This window comes from Equus caballus, chromosome 5 (genome assembly GCF_041296265.1).
Source record: "Equus caballus isolate H_3958 breed thoroughbred chromosome 5, TB-T2T, whole genome shotgun sequence".
NCBI classification, from domain to species: domain Eukaryota; kingdom Metazoa; phylum Chordata; class Mammalia; order Perissodactyla; family Equidae; genus Equus; species Equus caballus.
In genome coordinates, this window is record NC_091688.1 from 8,483,230 (window position 1) to 8,498,277 (window position 15,048).

Genomic DNA, 15,048 nt, shown 5'->3' on the forward strand with positions numbered 1-15,048 from the left:
GGGACATCTTGGCACACCCCTTTCCGTCTACCAATCAGCACCTAGCTCGATGGGCCGGGCCGATTGACACCCGGAAAAAGCATTTTAAATTGTATTAGCATAGCTTTTTTCCTCACCGTCATTCTAGGCTATCCCATGAACTGTGCTCAAAAGAGGAAAACTGAATGTAACAGTTCCAAAGCTGGTCAGTCTTGTGTTGAGAAGGGAAATTATAGACCTCTCCCTCAAAACTGTGATATACACTAAGCGGCTCCGGGAAAGGGACAGGAGGCTTCCGAGTGGCAACTACAACTCCCAAGGGGCCTTGCGCGGACTCGGCGCTCCTCGGGCGAGGGGGCGGGCCGTTGTAAGCAAGAAGGCTGAGGGTCACGGGGCGCCTCTCCGACTTCCTGAACGTGAGCTACTAACTGGGCGGGACTTGAGGTGGGTGGGGCGGTGGCAGGGCCGGCTCTAGCGCTTTGTGCCCTCCTCCCTCCGGCTCCTCTGCTGGAGACGTCGGAGGGGGCGTGGCCCGCGCGGAGGCTGGTGGGGGCGCGAGCGCCGCGGGACGTGGGTGACGCGGCTTCTTCCAGCTCAGCGGTGTGTGAGGTGTCGCGGCCCCGCCGGCGATTGGCTGTTGGGAGGCGAGTGCGCCGCGGCCGTTGGTCGCCGGCAGCACGGAGCGAGAGCCAGGGCGTGCGGGGGGGATATGGGGCGGCAGTGGCGGCAGCGGCGGCTGGAGGAGGCGGGCGCGGACGAGCCGGCGGCCGCGGCAGCAGCGGCAGTGCCCGGAGTCCTGTGAAGCGTCCGTGTCGGCGCCGCCGTGGGCCCCTCGGAGAGGGCGGCCCGCACGCGTGCCGCGGAGCATCCGCTCCACTAGCCCCGCTGCACGTAGGACTCTCGTTCCCATCCTCGCGCTCCTGCTCCGGCTCCTCCATCTTGGCCTCGGCAGTGGCGGCTGCCGGGAGGATGTGCCGCCTTCTGGCAGGGGGAAGAAGGAGGAGAAGATGAAGAAGTACCGGCGGGCCTTGGCCCTGGTCTCCTGCCTCTCTCTCTGCTCCCTGGTCTGGTAAGTAGCTGCGACACCAGGGGAGTTTCCCGGGAGGGGAGAAGCGGGGAGGGAGGGGCGCAGGTCACACCCCCAAGTCATCTTGGCTTTTGGGGTGCGGGTCTCCAAGGCCCTTGTGAAGCGACAGACCCATCACTCCGAGACTCTCCCGCCGACTGGCCTGGCGACACTTTGTGCCGTGATTTTCAGGGTGTTTGCGGGGTTTACAGAGACCAAGTCGGGGGAAAAGGTGCCTGGGTGAAGGGGACCGCCCGAATGCCTTTGTACTCAGTCCCTCGGGCCCTGGAGGCGGTGGGCTGTGGGAGTGGTGTGCACGTGGATGCTAGGTAAGTGGCTCGGCAGTTACTGCCAGCCCCTGGCTTTCAGAGTGTGGTAGGGCAGAAAGCAGGTCGCCTGTGACATGTTCCCGACAGGAGAGTTGAAATGCGGGAGTTGTCACGAGAGTGAGAGTAATGTACAAGCAGTAGTTCTCCTCCCGGTTCTCGCACAGTCTTTGGCCTCGAGTGCTCATGGGGCTGCTGTTGGTGGAAACTTTGGGGAGCGTTATGGAGCACTTTCTCAAGGGCTAGATGATGGGAAGGCGTTAGTTTAGTAGAGTCCTAGGTGTAGTGTGTACAGAAGTTTCTGCTGGTGTGGCTTGGGTAATCCCCTTTAGTAATAGGAGGAGAAATCCTGTATTTTGAAGGTGAGAAGAGGGCTTTGTCTCTAAAGTTTATGGAGTTTCTGTTTTAATCCCTGGCACATTTGGGGTTTTTTTTTGAGGAGCAAAGAGAACTTGTCAGTCAAAGGATTGGTATCTTTGTACTTGGAAAAGCCATTTTTCCCTCTCAGGGAATTTCTTTAGAATGTGTGACATTTGCTGACTGAAAAGATACTTCTTTAGCCAAAGTGATTTGCTGTTTGTTATATTGAAATCTAGATAAACTAAGTTTCTTTTTTAGCTTACTTCTGCAAAACACCAACAGTATTTTCATTTTTATGGGCACCTAATGGATTCCAAAGACACTGAAGTTGTAGCGTTGTTGCTCACATAAGATAATATGTGAATAAGAGGAAAAGAAAACACTTACTTGGCTGAGGAATTTTGATTGGAAGGCTGATAGAAGTTTTAGAGAACAAGAAATTTGGCCTATTGTCTTTCATTCCAAACCTTTTTAATAAGAGCAACATCATCCCCCACTTTCTACTTTTTAGTGTCATGTCGGACACCAAGAAGTGCGTGTAGGAGAGGAGTGCATGCGCCTCATTTTAAATTTAAATTTGTAGCTGAGGTACTGAAACCTTGTATTCATATCTGCCTCTTTCTTGGGGCTGCCTAGTTGTTTGTGTAGATTGTACATCTTCTTTTCTTTCCCCTTTCGCCTTGATCTTGCTCATCTTTAGACCATGTCATTCTTCATTGGCACTTCCTGAAATGGCTGATAGGGCAAAGAGGTTACACTTTTCATTCAAGTTTAAAACATACGAATATCTTGGATTTTTTTTTGAAATATGTATTTAACGTATAACATTGTGTAAACTGCAGGTGCACAACATGTTGATTTGACACATTTATTTATTGTGGTATGATTGCTCTTGTATCGATAGTTAGCATCTCTGTCATGTCAGATAATTATCATTTCTTTTTGTGATGGGAATAATTAAGATCTAGTCTTATAGCAAGTTTAATGATTAACATACAATATTGTTGTCTATTTTCACTATTTTGTGCATTAGCTCTCCAGACTTATTTATCTACTAGTTGCAAGTCTGTACCCTTAAACGTGATTTTTTTGGTGCTTAATTTGATGGGAGAGATGAAATCAAACATTACAATGTGGTTCTTAAAATCATCTGTGGATTTAAATTAACCATGCTTCTGTTACTTTGTGTGATTTCTGGCTATCTTTTGCCTAAGCTAATCTCAATATGGTTCCTCACCTTTATTCATTGGCAGTAGTTAGTAGATCGTGGCCTACTAGGGAGAAAATCAGTCAGGCTAGTATTGAAAATAGTTATAAAGGTCTGTAAAGTTTGTTGACTCCATTTGTGAAAAATGGATGTTGAGGGTTTAAGTAAAGAGTGTGAAAAGTTTAAGGAATTTTAGCTTAAGAAACAATTGGATTAGTATATTTTGAGATTTGCTTCGACTGCCAATTTGAGACATTTTAATTATTCTTTACTGAAGCCATTAAAAGGCAGTAAAATAAGATATTTAGGCTTGAGAGTTTTTTGGAAGGGTGATGGTGATATTGGGGAAGAGGAGTGGTGTGTGGTTGTGATTGGCACAGGGTCTAATTCTTGCTACAATCTGGTCTGTTAGGTCATTTCCCAACGTCTCCATTCCCACTTAACCAGTATGGGTACCTAAAGCCATTGTAGGGTTAGACAGAAGGTTTTTGAAGAGCGTTGATAAGCTCTTGGTAGTAGCCATTTGTGTTGTCTTTGTCATTCATAAATTGTCCCCAGATTTTGTGATCCATTTCTTTTTTAAGCTGTACCATTGTGTAGATTTATGAGTGCTATATGCTTATACTACAATACTTTGGTTTTTAAGTTTCCGCCCCTGCCTCCTACCGATATTACTTTGTTTTGTTATCACCTTATTTATGCTGTCACACTTTTACAGATCTTATGTCTCCCCTCTCCTTTTGTTTTTCCAGCCTAGAGTCCTAACTTGAGATTACTTTCATAAAAAAGGCCCTCCTATTATTCATTCTGGTTGCTGTTTTTTCCTTTTGCAAACTTTGTGTGATTCTTTATCAAGTAGTACAGAGTATTTTAGGCATAAATATACTATAGTTATAACACAGAGTAATAATGATAGCTAATATTTACTGTCAGCTATCTCTGTGTTAAGGCTGTGCTGTGTACTTTACACATTTTAGCACTTTTAATCGTCACAACAACCCTATGAGATGTGAGATAAGTACAGTCATGTGCCACATAATGACGTTTCGGTCAATGATGGACCGAATGTATGATGGTGGTCCCAATCTTATTAGTGGTATGAATCTTATGCTTACTGTATGGTACTAATTTTATTAGGCTATACCATCTAGGTTTGAGTAAGTACACTATGTGATGTTTGCACAACGACGAAATCGGCTAAGACATCCTCAGAACGTATCCTGTCGTTAAGTGACAGATGACTGTATTATTGTTAACCTCATTTTGCGTTTTATAGTTGAGGAAGTAAAGAAGTTAAGTAACTTGGCTAAGGTTCAGCAGCTGTTAAGTTTTAGAGTTTGGATTGAACCTAGGCAACCTGATTCGTAGCATAGGCTCCTGCTCGCCATGATCTTTTGACTATAGATCAGAAGGCCTGTATTGTAGATATGGCTCCATCAGCTACTAGATATTCGTCGTTGGACATGTTATGTAATTTCTTTGAACCTTAATTCTTATATTCTAAAAGTGGGAAAAACCAATTCTTTCATACCTCACAGAGTTGATAGGATGAAATGAGATATACATATGACAGATCTTTGTAAAACAGTAAAGGTGTATTATCTAAATATTTCATCATAAAATCATTTAACAAAGATTTTTCTCTTGCATATTGTGTACCAGATGTTGTTAGGGGCATTGAAAACCTAAAACTAGGGTGACCAACTTATCCTGATTTTAGTGGTGAAACCCCATGTCCTAGGAATCACCTGTATTAGTTTCCTATTGCTGATGTAACAAGTTACCAAAAATTTAGTGGCTTAAACAATACACATTTATTGTCTTACAGTTCTGGCAGTCAGAAGTCCAAAATAAGTCTTAACTGGGCTAAAGTCAAGGCATCAGCAGGACTAGTTTCTTCTTGAGGCTCTGAGGGGAAGAATCTGTTCCTTGACTTTTTCAGTTTCTGACTGACTGCATTCTGTGGTTCCTTCCTCGCATCATTCTAATGTCTTGTTTCAGTCCTCCCATGTACTAATGGCTCTGATCCCCCTGCCTCCTTTTACGAAAACTCTTGTGATTATATTGGCCACCCCCCCCCGCCCCAGACAATCCAGGATTATCTCTCCGTCTCAAAATCCTTAATTTACTCACATCTGCAAAGACCTTTTTACCATGTAAGGTAACGTATTCAGGGATTAGGACTCAGACATTTCTGGGGGCCATCATGCAGCCTAACATAGTCCCCTTAGCCCTGGCAAACTAGGAACATTGATCATCACCTAAAGAGGAAGTAGACTTGGTCTGTGCCTTAAGCAGTAGGTACTCAAAATTTTTGTAGTGTATCCCCCAATCAGTAAAGCCTTGTGCATGCACCTTTAATATGTGCCTGTTTATAAGTTATATACAAGTTATGCACATACAATATGATATTAGTATGTTAGTATACTAATAATATATTGTATACGTAATAAATTACACAAATTAGATGTTTAAGGAAGATGAGAAAGAAAATAACCTAATATTTTCTGTTAACAGTACCTTTTTTCTCTCATCAAAGAAATAATTTTTGGTGAGAGCTGTGTGATTCACTGACTAGATTATTTTACATCAGAATGTGGATGAAGGATAGCTTGTACTAGTTGGGATTCTATACCCTGCCATTTTCTTGTTAGCTTGTGCTTGCATAGTTATTATCTTTGCAGGACTCCTCCTTGTCCTGAGAGTCGATTTACTTAAAACTAAATAATATACATAATCCCTAAATCTACTTAATTGGGCACAGGTGAACTGCAGTGAATGAGAGTGTGCTGGAAGCAAACCCCACTGTTTGTGGAACTTCCGCTCTTTCCTCAGGTTTCTGACTACATAGTCCCTGCTGTTTTTGATGTATGACTGACCAGCTGACCTTCACGCCAAGTATGAATCCCTATATTAATCTTAGTAAAGCTTAATTAGTTTTTTAAAAATAGACTTTATTTTTTAGAGTAGTTTTAGGTTCACAGCAAAATTGAGCAGGAAGTACAGAGATTTCCCATACACTGTCTGCCCCCACACATGCATAGCCTCCTGCATTACCGCATCCCCCACCAGAGTGGTTTGATTTTTTTAATGCTAATAAAAATCTATTCTTCCTGCAACCCAAAAGGATCATCTTCGAGGAGCTCGTATTTGGAGCTAACGAGAAGAGCCTGATATTGAAACTATTCTCATACATTTGACAAATATAATGGAGGTAGTTAGAAAGGTCTTTAGCAACACCAAGGGAAGAACTTGTGTTCTGGTTATGGTTCTGTCCCTAGCTGTATGTCCTTGGACAAGTTATTCTATGAGCTTCAGTTCTCAATCATAAAATGGTTTGCAGGATGGATAGTTCAAGATGGGAGAATTTTCTTTCAGGTCAAAGAAAGATTCCTGGTGGCTTATCTAGGATATAAGTGGGGAGAGATGGGAAGGGAGGCTAAGCCACATTTTGAAGGGACTTGATTATTGTGCAGATGAACTCTGATTTTAACATGACTGAGAGGATGAGCCAGTGAAGTAGTTTAAACAGGAGAACAGGAGAGTGAGGTCAGATTGATCTTTTAATTAGATCACTATGGGGATTAGAGTGGATCATAAGGGACAGACTTTGGAGGCAGTGAGCCTTAAGTCACCAGAGGAGAGAGTTGATAAATGTCTAAATCATGATGATCTGTTTTGTTGGCTCTTTTTAATCTTAGTAGTAATTTTTCTGAGTATGTCACCCAGTTTTCAGTGACTTAAGAGATTTATTTCTTGGTTTGTGATTTTCTCTTTGTACCTTTGTTTTGCTTTGTCTTTGATAATTTTGCTGGTTTCTTGCTCATTTGTTGATAGGCATGAGTGAGCAGAAAAATAAGAAACTGGAAAAATATATAAGCAGTTTTTTCCTTTTTGAGATAATGATTAGAAATATTCTTGAAAATCCTAACTATCTTTCATCTGGAAAAATTTTTTCCCTTATTTCTATAACTTTTTTAAGACTCTAAATCAATTTCTTTTCTGAATATAATAATAAATAATCAAAATAAATAAAATAATAAAATAACCACTCTTCTCCAGATCATCTGATGACTTTTTTTAAATGGTCTTTCTTGTCCTGGGAATATAACGTTCAGCATGGTGACTGTAGTTGATAATACTGTATTATATATTTGAAAGTTGCTAGAAGAGCAGTTTTAAAAGTTCCCATCACAAGAAAAAATAATTGTAACTATGTGGTGATAGATGTTAACTAGACTTATTGTAGTGATCATATTGCAGTATATAGAAATATTGAATCATCTTTTACACCTGAAACTAATGTAATGTTATATGCCATTTATATCTCAATAAAAAAATAATCTTTCTTGTGCAACTTAATGTGAAAAACTTTGGCAAGAAAAGTTTATCTTTGCTCTGGGGTGTACATTCCAAAGAAAGTGTCTGGTACTTAGAAGATGTACTGGGTTGTTAAGAACAGTGTCAGACTCCTTCAGACAAGTTAGATGAAGCCAGATTGCCTAAATAGGAAAAAGACTGTGAAAGAAACCATGATGGGAAGGTCCGGTGTCTTTGTGTAAAACTCGAACGCTTGCGTCCAATAAAAAATGGCAAATAATTTATTTGTAATAGACTTGAATTATTTTTAAAAGAGCTGGGTGTGTTTCATAATAACTTCTTTAGATTATTAAACATTTGAGGATATATTGGAATGAATGCAGGTAGTAGATTTGGCAGGCAACGAAAAATACAAAAGATAGCAGCGCCTAACTTACCTTTGGGCATTGTTTGTTTCATTTTTCAGTTCATGAACTCCTAAAATTCTTTGACTTTTCTCAACAATGTGAATAGAGAAGTCAGTCGATATGTATAGCTAACATTCTAGTGCTAATAACGAAAGGCAAGGGAGAAATTTATTAAAAAATTAAGTGCTTTATTCTTCTCTCAAGCCATCTTTAGTTAGAAATATTTGTATATATAAAAACATACTTTTGTTTATTAGTTTATACATAACTAGAAAGAAACAGAATACTCTCTATTTGAAATATAATATGTATGCGTTGCAGATTGTACTTTAGTGCCAATTGTATGTTACCTGTTTTGTCTTTCAAGGCCATATTTTAAAGTAGTTTCAAAGAATAAAATTGTACATGGCGTAAGGAAACTGGAAATTGCTTTTGAATATTTGCCATAAAGAATGTTAATCCCTTGGGATAAACTTGTTTCATAAATGCAGATTTTTTTATTTTAGAACTTTGTTTTTGTAATGAATCACTAGTTAAAATTATTTTATATTTTACATAAAGTAACACCTAGCTTTGTTACATAATGTTTTGTAGCAGTAACATGGCTCATGGGTTATAAGCTAATTTTGTATTTCTTGTTATAGAGTATTTGTAATCTGACAGGAGAAAATATGTAAAGTGCTTAACCCAATGCCTTGCTCATTTAAGTTCTTATTATTCATTTACTCTGGGTACATTGATAAAAGTAGGATGGCCGAGGCATCAGCGTTCAGAAATAGGAATCCATAAATTTGTTCAAAATATTCTTTGATTACCAACAGTGGTGTGGTGGGGGATACTGAAGAAGCAGGAGACTTGAGCTCTGCCCTCAGTTCGTTGTTAAAATATAGGTACTAGTGTGGTAGAAAGGGCATAAAATTAAATTAGAGCTCGGTTGTGATACTTTCTTTACATTATTATTAGTGGACATTTAGTGGGTGCTTATTTCTGTTCTAAGTGATTTACATAACACTAACTCATTTTAGCTTCATTACAGCTCTTTTGAGACAGACACCCCCATTTTAAAGATGAAGAAAGAAAGGCAAAACGAAATTTAACCCACTTGCCCAACTTCTCACACCTACTAAAGCAAGGAACCAGAACCTAAGTAGGCTGAGCCTGTTCTCTTTAACTGCTGCTCTATGCTGCCCATAGGCGGTAGGTGGCCTTAGGCAAGTTTCTTCACCTTTTCTTTGTGTGTCAGTTTTCTTATCTGAAAATGGGGCTGACTGCAATTGGCTCAAGAAGGAATGGACATTAGAATTATTCTTGAAGCTTTAAAAAAGATATACATGCCTACGACTCTTACCTTGGAGATTTTGTCTTAGTAAGTTTGGAATATTATTCTGTGTATTCTAGTCGATACTACTAGATTAGATGAATTCTGAGATTTTTTTTTGTATTTTTTTCTTTTTGCGGGGAAGATTGTTGCTGAGCTAACATCTCTGCCCATCTTCCTCTGTTTTATGTGGGATGCTGCCACAGCGTGGCCTGACACGCAGTGCTCTGTCTGCACCTGGGATCCGAACCTGTGAACCTTGGGCCACCGAAGCGGAGCCTGTGAATTTAACCACTATGCCACGGGGCCAGCCCCGATTTTATTTACTTTTAACATTCTGAGATATCTGATTTGAACATTAATTTGATTTGAACAATACAAAAAGCTGAATTGTGTTTATTAAGTGTTTAAAGAAGGGAAAAATTACACTGGAGTTGTCTGGGAAAACTTGACTTGGGTTTAAGGGGAATGATGTGTGGTTCATAAACTTTGCTTCTGTAGAATACAGGTACTTCATGAACTGAAATAAGATGTACTGGTGCTGCTAATAGGAATAGTGGCTTTCTCCTGGTGTGTGTGTGTGTGTAGTGGACAGAGAGTACTTAATTGTCAAAGAGAAAAAGACTTATGAGTGAAAGAGGTAATGTACTTGATATAGGTGGGAATGATAGTAAGCAGGCAAGCCTAGGTAGAAAGTAAAAGCTATATTTTGGAGATTGTGAGGGATTTTTCAAGCTAAGAAAAGGAGTTAGACAATAAAGATCTAGCAAGAGAAGTGGTCTTTCGAGAATGTTATTTTGTGATCATTGTGCTAGATGTATCTTACAAGAAAGAGACTTGGAGGGATGAATACTAAATAGAAAGCAATTGGAGTTATGGAGGTTTGTCATAACAAGGACTTAACGTGGCAGTAGAGATGAAGAGGGTACATTGTGCAGAGATTTTGAGGACGTAAATGATCTGGTTTGGTGATAGATTGGCAAGCTAGCAATGCCATGTAGTAGAAATAGCAGTGGGCTAGAATTCAAAACAACTGGGTTTTAGATTGCCTCTCACCAGATCTTGTTCTTCAACACCATCTTTCTGTCATTCATCTCAAAGTCAAGAGATATTCAGGTTTCTGTATGCTGCGTTCTGTGCAGGATTCTGGGTGACAAAACAAAGTGGCTGCCTTCTTAGATCCTGTTGTGGTCAAGAGAATAAATTCTAGGATCTAAAAATTACGAGCCTGTGAGGGGCCGGCCTGGTGGCACAGCCGTTAAGTTCGCATGTTTGGCGCTGGTGGCCCGGGGTTCGCCAGTTCGGATTCCAGGTGCAGACATGGCACCGCTTGGCACGCCATGCTATGGTAGGTGTCCCACGTATAAAGTAGAGGAAGTTGGGCACAGATGTTAGCTAAGGGCCAGGCTTCCTCAGCAAATAGAGGAGGATTGGCAGTAGTTAGCTCAGGGCTAATCTTCCTCAAAATAATAAATAAATAAATAAAATTATGAGTCTGTGAAGTAAAGTTCAAAAAGAGAAAAGTTAACTTTTTTTTTTAACTTGGTCAACTAGAAGAATTGGAGGTGTTCGAAAAGAAATGGAAGAGTTACAAAGGGTTTGAAAGGAGATGGAGCAGTTAGTTGAGGTGAGGGGATTATCTAAGTGGAGACATTATGTATGCACTTAAAAATGCAGACTTCAGTGCAGGTAAGATTTGGGCTGGAGTTATCCTCAGAGGGGATCATTTTTGAAACAGAAAATTTGATTGAACATGGAGCTTCTGCAGAGCCTTAGCGTAAAGAAAGGTGCCAAGCAAACTAAAGCTCTGAAGGGAAGGAAGAAACTACTTTGAAGTGAGAGATGGGAAAGAGGTAATTTAAATGGTCAGCAATATAAAATGTCTCAGATAAGGCTGAAAAGCTTGAAAACTGAGAAAAGAGCCTTGTTTTCAAAAGAGGGAAGTGATTGATAAGCTTTTGGGAGTGGAAATAGAAGATATTTGGAGAGCTGGTAGGTGTGAGTTCTCACACATTTGTTTGGCAGCCAGAGAGATAGAAGAGACTAGAGTAGCCTTGTACTTGTGTGCTTCACCCCATTTTACACAGTGCCACTAGATTTATCGCACTAACACAACTGTGATTATGCCAGTCCCTTGCTAAAACATCATTCAAAGGCTCCCTTTTGCCTGAAGGGTAAGAATTTAAACCCTCGTGTTAAAGGCCTAAAGTCTGGCCCAAACCTACCTTTGTAGCTTTATTTTCCACTGTTCCTTAGATAGGCTTTCTGTTGTAGCATGGCTGACCTGTTAGCCTGGAAGTAATTTATTTGGGTACTGTCTTTGTAGTTTTGAATTGAAAATTAAGGTAGCAAAGGTATTGTGGTTTGAGTTTTATAGGCTAAATGCATCTTATGCAATTTCTTAAAGTATACCGTTGTTGAGTAAGTTTAGTATATAATTATTTCCGGCAGCTTTGAGGACAAATTGTATTGGCTGAATTTCTAAGGGCATGTTAAGATATAAAAACCGAAATACCACATTGTCTAATAAGCACTTCCCCACGTTGGATCTGTGAATTTATAGGCCAATTTAGTGAAATAGTCCTCTAATAGATTTTGATATGTGGAATACTTAAGCTAAGAGAATTTAAGGCGAGTCCTACATGAGAGTAAAGATTAAAGATGAGAACTTTTGAAATTCAAGCGTTTGATTAGAAGCAAACACTAGAACATAGTTTTTTTCAGCCAAGCTCTACAGTTCCATGTGATTTGGTAGGGGACTGGTGAGGCAACCAAATAGAATGAAAAGTGGGAGAAGAAAGGGGCACGGGATGACCTCTTACGTACCAGCAAATGGAACTAGCAGAAGAGAAACAATCTTAAAAGAACCCCCAAGCTAATAATAAATTAAGAATATGAGTCTTTTTTTAATACATTGTGATTGGAAGAAAGTACTGTGCTTTAGTAAGCAAAGGCACTGGAGACCCAGTGATCTTTTGGTCTTGTTTGGCCAGTTTTTGACCAAAGTGGCTTCCATATTATTCACCCATTTCCCACAAGTCTCTCAGTGCTGTAGAATTTCTGTTATTTTTTTTCAGATTTCCAGGCAGTAATGTTCAAAAAACTATAATTTTCACTGTTACCTGAAAGATAAGTTCTACTTGCACACCTCCATGTTTCGTGTAGATAGCTCTCCTGGAATACCTTTTTGTTTAAGGGGGTTGTGGGCAGGGCCTGACTCTAAACACACTAACCTAATTGAATGGCTGGCACTATGTTTCTGTACTAGGGATTAGATTTTTACTTACATTTAAGAAGCATTTTTTCATTGCCAGTTCAGTTCTTTCTTTTACTATAAAGTCTTTGATTACTGGGCTCTCCCTTTTCTAAGCTCTTATTTAAAGCTGTTCCAATCCATAGTCAAAGGAAGAGCTCTGTAGATCACTATGCTGAGAACAGGGCAGTAATTCTCTGCCCTCGAGGTCCTCAATGTTGTGTGAGAAACAGAAATAACAGTTACTTTCAATTCAGAGTTGTAGTTAGTGCTCAGATAGATATACCTGAGGGCTGTGGGAATTTAGAGGAAGGCTACCAAACCCGAGCTAGTGGAAATCAGGAAAGTCTCCTAGTCCCTAATAGTTCCTACCCCCAAAGAAAAGAAGAATGATAAGAATTTAGTCAGGTTTTGAATGGTGTGGAGTGAGAGCAGGGGCAGAACATTCTTGGAAGAGGGCATGGGCCAGAGACATAGAAGCATGAGACAGCACGGTATGTGGTTAAGGAACAGGTACAAGTAGCTCTGTATCCCTGAAGCATAAAGTGGGAGGCAGGGAGTGGCAGGAAATAGGAAGCTGAAGACTTAAGCCAAGAAGAATTTTAGAGATTTTTAAGTATCATGCAAGGAAACGTGAATTTTGTCGTGTAGAGTCTATAAAAGGTCTTAAGCAGGGGAATGGTAGTCTGACAATTTAGTGTTACGTTTTTGGCGGTGATGTGAAGGATTGATTTGCAGAGGTAGCAGGATTGGAATTAGGGACCTCTGTTAGGAGGTTGCTCTAGGTTAGAGATGAGGGCTTGAGCTAAGGTAATCATGACAGGGGTGGAGAAATAGATTGTAGAAATTTCAGGTAAAATAGAGATGGTGGCAAGAGGGTGGAGGAAAAGGAGTAGTACAGATGTTTTTTGGGTTTCTCACTTGAGGACTGAGTAGATAAGCAGTACCACATGGTGAGATCAATCGGGAGAGGAGATTTGGAAGGGGAAGATACTGTGTTCAAGTTTGAATTTGTTGTTTTTGGTTTTGGTTTTTTTTTGAGGAAGATTAGCCCTGCTCTGACTGCTGCCAGTCCTCTTTTTGCTGAGGAAGACTGGCCCTGAGCTAACATCCATGCCCATCTTCCTCTAGTTTATATGTGGGACACCTACCATAGCATGGCTTTTGCCAAGCGGTGCCACGTCCGTACCCGGGGTCCGAACCGGTGAACCCCGGGCTGCTGAAGCAGAATGTGCACACTTAACTGCTGCGCCATGGGGCCGGCCCATGAATTTGTTGTTTTTGAGGTATCTTGGAACATGAAGGAAGAGAGATTCAGCTTTTAAATGAGCTTAATTCATTCTCCACGTTAATATAGGATATCATTGAAGGGTTTTATGGAATGGACCAGTTAGTGGAAGATAATCAGTGGTGAAAATGAAAGTTTTGGTAGCCATCCTTTGAAAACCATGAGAATCTCCTGAGAAATGCAGAGTGTAAAGGAAAGACTGAGAAGAGAACCCTGGAAGCGGCAGAATTTAAGTAGTGAGCAGAAGCAGCATATCAAGAGACTCAGAAGAACTAGCCATGACTAATATCATCAGTTCTTGAGTGAGTGGATCAGTGTTGTTTTCTCACCATTGTTTAATCTGTTGACCAGAGAATACTAAATATAAAACATAATAATACGGAAAGATCATAGGCTTTGGAGAGAGAGATCTAGGTTGGCACTTACAAGTTAAGTGACTTTGGGCTGGTTAACTTCTGAGCTTTAGTTTCTTTATTTGTAAAAATTAGGTTTATACTTTAAAGGGCTTGACAAATTAAAAAAAATAAAAACATGACTCTTTTTTTCTTCTAGAGACATCAGATGCTTAGGATTGGATTGATCATACTCAGTTTATGCCACATTCTGCATGGGTCCCCTTTTTTGTTCCATTTTACATCATTATTCTTTGTTATCTTCAGTGTCACTCCTATTTACCCTATTTATTTTTATTTACTTTTCTCTTCATTTTATGGTTATTAGCAGAGTTAAATTTTTCTCTATAAGCGTTGTGTATTATTTTTCTTAGGTTAATTTCTAAATTATTTTATAATTTTTGTTATTGTTAATAGTTTATTTTCTATTTGGTTACTACTGGGGAGGAAAATACTGACCTTTTTGTTTCTTTTGTTTTTAAGTTGAGATAATGTACATACAGTGAAATGCACAGTATTAACTATTTAGTTGGATCAGTTTTGAGAAATGCATAAATCTGTGTAACCCACGCCCTATCTAGATACAGAATATTTCCATCACCCCAGAATGTTCTCTTATGTCCCTTTGTGGTGAATCCTGGGAAGCAAGCAATGATTTTATTTCTATCACCGTGGATTACTTTTGCTGATTCTGGAACTTCATCTCAATGGAATTATACAGTGTTTTTTCTTGTGTCTGGCTTCTTTCACTCAGCATAATGTTTCCAAGATTTATCCATGTTGTTTCATTCATCAGTAATTCATTCCCTTTTTTTGCAAGTAGTAGTACATTGTATGACTATACTACAGTTTGTTTATTCTTCTGTTGTTGGACATCTGGGCTGCTTCCAGTTTTTGGCTATTAGGAGTAAAAGCTGCTGGAGACATTTTTGTGTAAGATGTTTTGTGGATACAGTTTTCATTTTTCTTGAGAAGTACCTAAAATTGGAATTGCAAGAGCTGAAACAGATGGATATCGTATGCTTCTGAGAAAGACACGCCTCGTTTATGAAGGATTCCAGTCAGGAATACATAGCCTGAATTTGGTCATGATGAAACTTCAGAGAAATCTCAAATAAGGACCATGTTATTT

The 15,048-nt window shown here is 40.0% G+C and overlaps 1 protein-coding gene across 4 annotated transcripts in view; it reads left to right on the top strand.

The window, feature by feature from the left end:
• The first annotated feature begins 383 nt into the window (after positions 1–383).
• The window catches only part of SUCO (SUN domain containing ossification factor), an 85,193-nt gene continuing 70,528 nt past the window's right edge, over positions 384–15,048 (top strand). For 2 of the 4 annotated variants that reach the window (XM_023640561.2, XM_023640563.2), the window contains exon 1: positions 384–1,048. In XM_023640561.2, the coding sequence (XP_023496329.2) occupies positions 987–1,048 (62 nt within the window). In that variant the 5' untranslated portion in view covers positions 384–986. The remainder of the gene's footprint in view (positions 1,049–15,048) is intronic. The other 2 variants (XM_070267669.1, XM_070267668.1) reach the window with 2 other exon arrangements.